Raw genomic sequence first — 9,185 nt, forward strand, 5'->3', positions numbered from 1 at the left:
GCTCTAACCATGTCATGTCTGAAGGATGTCTCACAGGAAAAGAGATTCCACTCATAAGTAACAATAGCGCAGTGTGTGAAGTTCACATTTACATGATAACATTGGTCAACTTTGGGTAGACCTAGCCAGAGTCACCTGTCACCTTGATGGATTTGGAGGAGCAACAGACCTTGCCCCATTCTCCCTTCGCTCAACCAATTCGCTGTATAGTTAAACTCGGAGGTGCTGCAATTACTTGTAAAAATGAGTTAGAGATGATAAATGACGAGATTCTTCACAAGGTGTCTGAACAGCTGAGGCAGGCAATGATTTCATCTTCTCAGAAGCCTCCTGGGATGGATTGGAGCAAGAGACATCGTGCCTCAGAAATCTGTTGCAACCCCGATGAATTCAAAGATCATTCCGTCATTGATTGTAGCCCTTTCATTGTTGTTCATGGAGCAGGTTCCTCTATTCTGCCTTTATTCTTTTCCTGGTTATTAAATATCCATTTTGCTCTCTACACATTAAATTAGGTCAGTTTAACTTTTCAATAATCCATTTGATGGCAATTTTATCACATTGAACAAATGGAACTCACCTATTCTAGCCATGTCCAAAACTTTTTACTCAGTTAACTGTTATACGAATAAGAAATTTAAACAGAAACTTTTATAGGTATAATATTCTTCCTTCTCCATTGCTTCAATGGATTGAGTTAATAATGTTTTTGTATTTTACCTGTGGTACATTATATTTGGTGTTTAAAAACTAGATCTTAGTTCTTCATGATATAGAGCTAGTTCATAATAGGGTCGATGGTTCTGTCAGGTTCTTTTGGGCATTTCCAAGCTAGCAAATCTGGTGTCCACAAAGGACAACTGAATAAACCTATTGTCAAGGGTGGTTTCGTTGCTACCAGAATTTCTGTAAGTAACCATTGGAAAACTTTTTATAAGATCTCTCTGCTGTTGTAATTAAAAAACTTGTAAAGGGAAACTTGATTTTTTGAATGTTATACTAGTGCAGCTGGATGTTAACCACTAATCCAAACTCAAATTAGTGCTAATCAATCTCAATATGAAACTCGCATACCTTTGTTTCTGAATCCAGTTTATATGCTGATATTGTATTCCTTTTTTGGAGAAATTTTCTTATCAAATTTGTAACCGTTTTGGATTTGTTAAATGCTTCCTAATCAATATCAAACATCAAAAGTTTAGCATTGCATTTTCTTATCTAAATCTACTAATATTTATACAAAATTAAAGCACTCCTCTAGTCCTCCAAAACGATGCCTTCTAAGTCTAGTTTATGCATAAAAGTCATAGTTACTAACTTTGAAGTAGAGGAGAATATCACTGGATTGCCTTAGAAATGACATTGATTGGTGCAATTTGGAATATGGCATATCATTTTCATAGTCTCAAAGTGTAGCCTATACATATCAAGTATATTTTCCCACTTGAGATTAATAAAAAAATTGACTGAAAATGTGACAGACCTGATGATTAGGGTGTTTTGTTGCACCAAATTTATACAGCAAAAGTTGGCCAAGTGATAGCTCTAGAGTTTTTTTTGATATATTAGTTATTGTTGTTTCCACTTAGGTCAGTTTTGCTGATATTTTAAAAATCCTAAAAACAAATATGCACTGCCTTCTATTTTTGTTGTTTGAAGACAATTGCTTTAGTACAAATTGCTCACAGAATGTGGATCTCCTCCATTCTTATCATGTCATTTATTTCCAATTTCAGGTAACTACTCTCAATCTTGCAATAGTTAGAGCACTGGCCCGAGGTAGTGTGATAACTATCTTATGCTTCTTCTTGTTTGTGCGTGCACAAGTTTATTTTTTTTCCCCGACAACAGCGCCAATGTTCCAAGGCGTATCTGAAACGGGCTGTAAGGTATTTTGGGCTTGAGAGTAAGAGGTCGGAGGTGGTGGTGAAGGTCTTGAATGGTCTCCTTCACGTCAGCTCTGAAAAGGTGGTGGGGGATACATGCAAAGGACTCCGATACTTAAATTAGCAAAAGTTTTAAGCAAGTTTGTATAAATTGGGATTGAGAAATATCGGAGTTTGATGGGGTATTTATAGAGGTTACTTTTGAATCTTCTCTCTTGTAGTAGTGGATGGTTTCTTACTCAATATTTGGGAAGTTACCCTCACGTAAAGGTGGTTACTGATATGTGGATATATCAGAAGTAGTGGAGTGACAAGCTATTACTTGCCACTCAAGTCGGGTCGGGCACGGGTCATGGTATCCGTGCCCCAAGTAGGTCGGATAGGTCAACCAGTGTAGCTCTTGGAATGATCTCTTTGGATCTGGATAGCTTCCATTGGGTCCAGCTACCTTTTGGTCATGGCTTTATTTGGGCCATGGTATGAACAGTATCTAACTTTTGTTTTAGGCTTTTATCCTATTATGTTCATGATAGAAGCATGATATACCTACAACTTAGTCAGTAATATTGAGATTTGGTCACTTGGTAATTATCTTTCTCGGCTTATCTTCTGTTTTTGTTAGTGAAAAAGAAAGAAACATGTAAAACATATTTGAAACTTATCTCTATTTGTAAACAAATTTATGAGCTATATGCTGCACAGCCTGCACTGTAAGTAAATACATGTTGCAGCGGTTTTTCATCAATTTTTTCGCTACATGGTCGCTTCAAAAGTAGAAATGTCATTATAAAATTATATTTGTTTCTTTTATGCAGAGGGCATACCTTCAATTGGAATGTCACCTTTCTCTTGTGGATGGTTTACCAAGGAGAAACATGTTAGTGAACTTGTTAATGATTATAGATTTCTTTTCTCTTCCTTTTCATATGAAGTTATTCGTCTATATTCATATTCAACATGTGCAGATATCTTCAGGTGATTTATCTTCAGTAGCTAAGGCAATCGAGTCAGGATTTACTCCTGTAAGATTGAATTCCTTAATCCATATCGTTTGAAGCTTTCAAAAATGTTTCTACCATTCTTCAACCTTTTCTACCATTCTTCAACTTTTCTTTGTCTTGTGTGAATGTTTTTAATATTGTTACTTCTATTCATTTTAGTAGGAATGGAAGATGATAAACTAGGTGAGAAATCCTGAAATCATGGTTTATCAATGACAATCATGAATGATTTATGTATAGAAATATAAGAACACTATATTTTTCTTTTTCAATGGAATACAAAAAGACTTTTTCATTCTTTCTTTATAAAGTCATAATTTAAATTGGCATCGTCTTAATTTTCATCCTTACAGTCTTAAATTGAACTCTTACATTTTTTGCACAGAATGAGTATGTTAACTTTCAGTTTTACTTTGAAGGTTCTGATTCTGTAATTGTACTTTTATTCCTTTTTCTTCTCGTAACGTGGGGATTGTTGGTTGTGTAGGTTCTACATGGAGATGCTGTGTTTGATGATATTCAAGTAGTGACTCAATTCATTTTGCTTCATTGTTCATTTATCAATTACAGATACGAAATTTTTAATACTAACATGCTTTCAGGGATGCAGTATTTTGAGTGGAGATGTTATCATTAGTCATCTGGCAGCATACTCAAAGCCTAAATATGTTGTTTTCATGGTATCCATTATATGTTATATATAACCATATGTATCCTTGAATAGCTGGAAATACTAAATTCTTCCGAGCATAATAAGCAAAAAATTGTGATTAGAGTATTTGCAGTGACAAATATCATGAGGGTAATGGCTAAACTGTTTGTCTAACAAAAGTGTGTTAGTTCAAAAGCATGAGAATGACTGTGTTGGGTGAAATCCGAAGCAAAATGCACTTAACTACTAGCATGTATGCATATGTAAGATAGATTGCATGAATCAATATTCAATACTGCATTGGAGTCTTGGAGCAGCCCATCACAATATTATTATATATCTGAAATTTTATGAAACATTCATAAATGTTTTCATTCAAGTATGGATAAAAGACAGATGTATATGGCGTATATGATCGCCCACCAACAGAACCTGATGCAATGCTGTTAAAGGAAATCGGTGAGCACTTGTTACAAACTTGATATTCCATATGGGCGGATACCTTGGTGGTTGATTGTCTCATTGCCGATTTTTTCAACTATGACAGCTGTCGCTGAAGATGGAAGCTGGTCAGTCATAAATCCAAAGTTGCAGAACTCGGGTAAGCAGATTTTGTAAATCATTACTGAAAAACCTTAAGTAATGGTGACAAAATGCATGCACAATTTACAATTATATACTTATAATGTTATATTAAAAAAAAAGATTGGTAGAGGCAAATGCCCTAGTTGTGGAAAATGGATATGTCCCTGGTTACCACTTATGACTAATGATCAATTCTAAGAATTTACGAAGTTCTTATGTTTACTTCTCTTTAAACCACTAATTTTACATGTATGTTTGGCGTTGATTATGTGAACTTAATTTTATTGGCTTGTTTCCCGCTGCAGTTGAGTTGACTGTTGCCGCTCATGATACAACTGGTGGAATGGAAACAAAGATATCTGAAGCTGCAATGATAGCAAAGCTTGGAATTGATGTCTACATTGTAAAAGTAAACTCCTTTTCAAAATATATAAATAAAACTTTGTTATTCTTATCATCGTTTTGTCTTATATCTTAGAGCTCGTAATGTTGAAACTGCAATATTTTCAGGCAGCAACCAGCCACTCATTAAGGGCTTTAAGTGGAGTTCTGAGAAGCAGCATTCCCAATGACTGGCTTGGGACAGTAGTTCGATCTTCAAGATAAGTCAATAAATCTGCCATAACACGAACTTTTGCTTCACTCCAAATCATCAAACGTGATTTAGTGATTTCTAGGGCTCCTCATGATTCTGAATAAGTTATATTCTAACATATGTCTTACAAAAACTACTCAATTCACTGCCTATATTTCAGTGATGTTCAGTATATTATACAAGCTGAGAACTGAGTCACCGATGATGTTTTATATTTTCCATGTATTGACGTTATATTGTTCATCTTGCGCATCACTCAAACAGTTTAAACTAGAAGTATTGTTCTGACTTTTTTTACCCTTTGGATGCTTCTGAGATTACTTCAGGAGAATTTATGGATGTTTTGCAATTGTTTGTTCGAGCAACTTTCATTTTTGGTTCTTGATTTAGAACGTAGCTTAAAGTTGTCTGGTTTCTATCTTTATTTTTGGTTAGAACAATACTAATATTGAGAACACTAATGTGTGTGTGTTAAGAACTCCTGTACATATAAAGTCACAAAGTAGACAACTAGACATTTCAAGAATGGTACACATTTTGGCATAAATTAGCACATAAAACCATATAAGTATAATTAAAAGGAAAAAGAAAGATTGCTATTTATAATCTTCTTTGCAACTTATGCTTTCCAGTTCCAGCATTAAAGTGACATGGAAGTATGGAACATGGCCTACTACTTGGGGCCAATGTCCTTAAGGCCACAAATCTGCTCCTCACCCATGGAAGACATAACTGACACGACCAAATCCTTACCCTCAGCAAATCCATCCTTGATCTGCATACAAGTTAATTCTAATAAAGACAAATATCTAATATTCTCATCTTCAATAATGTGACTAATAACTGGTGAAACTGAAATGTTATTAAATATTCACACACATTTTGCTGACTCTTCTTCACCATTGGATGTGGTGCAATACTGTAAAGTATACGACTTGCACCCCCATTCAATGGTGGAGAAAAGTTGACTCAGTCTACAAAAAAAAATATGTACGAGAATCACTTCTCAATGTAGAAAGGTCAAGCATACCAACCTGTGAAAGCAGACTTTCATCACTTGGAAGCTTAAGATCATCCTTAGTGCTACCCGTCTCAGTGAGCAGACTCACCTAACATATTCAAATAAAAATAGAGAAATACTAGGAGAACATCATAATTCATTATTTTTGTTCATTACTTATCCATCAACTTAATTTCTTTAATCTAGTTTCTTTAGTCTAGTAATTCAACAATATATTTTATTCCATATTTTTAAACATTGATAGTTATCTGATGGCTAAAAGCAATAAATTTTGATGACTATCTAACATTTTTCCAAACAGTTTCATGAAAATTAAAGAAAGAAAACTCTACTCATAATGAGTTCTTCAACATTAAAAATGGTTAGTTCCATCATTTAATGGCATTTTCCTTGATCTTTAAGGTATCTCTAAATGATTGTTGTGAAAATCAAAATTTAAGAGTTCAATCATGTATTTTAATGAGAGGTTTTACTATCTTTACAAAGTAAAATTCTACTCCGTTCAGATTTTACGATTACAAATTCAGTTTTTTATTATATCTTCTGTCTCTTACAACTATGTGTATTATGAAAAATCATTTATTCTTTGAAAAAAAAAAAAATTCGTTATACTATTTAAATAGTCATAAAAAATAGTAAATAATAATTTATTGGATGACACTATACATCAAACTTAACCTCAAAGTTAATGATATAAGTGCAATGTAGAGTGTAGTGTGACCAAAAACGAAAGGAGCGAGGAAACAAGATTAAGGAGTCAAAAGCGCAATCATACAAATCCATCCTCGGAGATATCAATGAGCTGGTAGTCAGTTCGGTTGACATGAGGAACCTAAAACAAAACAATGCAAGGATTTGTAATTTATTGAATAATGATAATGATAATAATGATAATAATAATAACAACCACCACCACCCTAAAATCGTAAATAAACATGACATGATCTTATTCGAGTAAAATTCCAGAGTGTCATACATCACAGTTATGGGAAGATGGGACAATATCTTCAAGCTTCTTCCCAGTGAAGATGTCAATACCAACAAAGTGACACTTCGCGTGTCCATGCTTCCCAGTTTTCGAAGTTGAAACCTCTACAACCTGTCATCATATAATTTTTTTTTTCAAAGAATCACCTTGGTTTCAATCAATTAAACCACAATTGTCGAGAGAAATATAAACATACAACGCTTAGGATTATAAGTTAATATCATAATCCAGAGTTTAAGATTTAGAACGGTAATTTTAAGGTCATTTTCACCTTCCAGATTAGTGTGTTAAATTTTTATCTTATTTATGTTAAACAAATATTGCTCATGCAATCGTGAGTCGGTAGAATTCTTCATGCAATTTGTATGTGACCACCATTATATTCAACGAATAATTGATGCATGTTTCAACTAAAATATGTTACATTTTCATTATTATTCTAATATAGAAAAAAAGAAAAGGTATAAAATTGGGTTACAAGAGGGATCCGAGAGAAAAGAATTAAAGAAATGAATGAGTAGAAAATAGAAAAGAGAGAGAGGACGGGACCTTGCAAGGTCTGTTTTTGATTACAATGTAAGCATTCTTCCTAATGGTTCCAGCTTGTTGTGGATATGTTTTTGATGCTCCTGCATCACCCTTAGCCTCGAAATGGTGCTCCTCATCAGACATTGTTTTTCTTATTATTCAAAACTCAGATTAGGATAATTGAACTCTTCTCTGTTCACAAACAAAGATACAGAGCTCGAAAAAAATAGGATGAATTTAAGTGTGTGGATCTAGATCTTGTTATATAGATATATTTTTAGTAAAAACAACTGGTTTCAGATTAAACAATTTTGGTCATATTTTGAAAGAAAAGTAATTTATTTTACTATCATATTTGTTTAAAATTTAATTGTCTTACAATAAAATTTGTTAAATTTTTTTGTTAAGCATACATAAGTTTCAACTTGTGATCCAAAACACACTAGAGATCAATTAGATGTTTATTTTATATTTTTTTCAAACATTTCTTTACTTAAAAACAAAGTTAACAAATAAAAAAGACTAGCTGCTTAGAAAAGATTTTTATTGAATTTTGTTGGTTTAATTTTTTTAATGTAATAGCACGAGTATTAGTCAACATAATATTTTTCATAGATAAAAATTGCTCATATTCAAGTCCAAAAACGAAGCCAGACTTAAAGTGGACAAACCCAATCTATAAAAGAAAGGTTCAGGAAACCTCCCCTCATCTGCCCGACCTACATGGGGAACGGACTCATCAATCCATGTGTCCGACCTGTGTGCAGAATCTTAACTGCATCGAGAATTCAGCTTCACAATTCAAATATGAGATCTAAATAACCTCTATACAAAAAGGAAAGTAACCACCCAACATTATCGATGGGTAAGGTTTTTTTTTTTTGAAACAAAGGAAGCTCAACACATTAAAGTGGAGCATACAAAATAAAGAAGAAGACACATCACGAGCTACCAACAAATAAACCAACCCCTAGCATCCCCAGTACTATCATCAGCCTCCCCCAGGATCACCACCACTCCATTCTGTGTAACTCGTCACCGTCCTTGTGTGAATGACCTCCAGACTTGCTCTTGCATTCTTAAAGATTCGTGCATTCCTTTCCAACCAGATGTTCGAAATCACTACAAAGAACACTGTCATCCACATCTTCTGCCCTTGTTGTCTATTATGCATGCCATGCCAACTCTCGAACAATTCTTTAACGGTTTCGGGAGTCACCCACTCTCTTCCTAGTGACCTCAACCACTTGCACCACACCTGCCATGTTACCTCACACTTAAGGAATAAATGCTCAACAGATTCTAATTCCTTGGTACACAGTACACACATACTATCACCCAGAATGTTGACTCCTATTTTAGTCAGCCGCTCCTTGGTGTTAACTCTACCAACTAGCACAAACCACCCAAAGAGCTCAATTCGCGGAGGTACGAAACCTTTCCAAATGGAACTCGTGAAGCTATAACTCGTTATCTCAGTTGACAGTGTCTCCGCTTGTATAGCATGTATCACAGAACTAGTAGAGAAAATACCTTTATTTTCAAACTTCCACACCACATTATCCTCCCTACCTGATGACAACCTCACTGGCCTTAACCTCTCATGAAGCTGATTGACAAGTTCCACTCCCATTGGAACAACTCCCTCCTCCATTGAAAATTCCATATCCAATCAAGCCCATCCCAAAAACCACAATCCCCAATGAGAAGTCCTTGCTGGCTTGAGATAGAGTAGAGTCTCGGATAACTTCCTTTGAAAACACCACCTTGAACCCAGTTATCTTCCCAAAACCGGGTTTGCATACCATTGCCTACTTCCATTGCCAGGCCACTTACCACTTTATCTCGAATCCGTGGTTCTTTTATATTCAGCTGACATATGTCTTTCCAAGGCCCTCCTTTTACTGGTAAAGGCTGAGTTGCTAGCAT

At 34.7% G+C, this 9,185-nt stretch overlaps 3 protein-coding genes across 4 annotated transcripts; 1 reads left to right on the top strand and 2 right to left on the bottom strand.

Annotated features, from left to right (window-relative positions):
* LOC107643569 lies at positions 1–5,068 on the top strand. 2 transcript variants are annotated; one of them, XM_016347250.2, is made up of 11 exons: positions 6–444; positions 811–908; positions 1,737–1,779; positions 2,702–2,763; positions 2,852–2,908; positions 3,375–3,410; positions 3,490–3,567; positions 3,932–3,998; positions 4,087–4,140; positions 4,430–4,533; positions 4,635–5,068. In XM_016347250.2, the coding sequence occupies exons 1-11, from the start codon at positions 147–149 to the stop codon at positions 4,728–4,730; spliced, it is 993 nt and encodes a 330-aa protein (XP_016202736.1). In that variant the 5' UTR covers positions 6–146; the 3' UTR covers positions 4,731–5,068. The 2 variants fall into 2 exon arrangements, with proteins under 2 accessions (XP_020979368.1, XP_016202736.1); XM_021123709.1 differs by lacking the exons at positions 811–908; positions 1,737–1,779 and having other exon boundaries at positions 1–444.
* Positions 4,753–7,458, bottom strand: LOC107641846 (eukaryotic translation initiation factor 5A-like). Its single transcript, XM_016345275.2, has 5 exons — positions 7,278–7,458; positions 6,717–6,839; positions 6,516–6,572; positions 5,754–5,828; positions 4,753–5,494 (listed from the first exon to the last, which is right to left on the bottom strand). Exons 1-5 carry the CDS (start codon positions 7,398–7,400, stop codon positions 5,393–5,395), a joined length of 480 nt encoding a protein of 159 aa, XP_016200761.1. The 5' UTR covers positions 7,401–7,458; the 3' UTR covers positions 4,753–5,392.
* LOC107640560 lies at positions 8,248–8,922 on the bottom strand. The gene has a single exon (XM_016344071.1). It carries the CDS (start codon positions 8,920–8,922, stop codon positions 8,248–8,250), a length of 675 nt encoding a protein of 224 aa, XP_016199557.1.

This window comes from Arachis ipaensis, chromosome B05, assembly GCF_000816755.2.
Source record: "Arachis ipaensis cultivar K30076 chromosome B05, Araip1.1, whole genome shotgun sequence".
Taxonomy (NCBI): domain Eukaryota; kingdom Viridiplantae; phylum Streptophyta; class Magnoliopsida; order Fabales; family Fabaceae; genus Arachis; species Arachis ipaensis.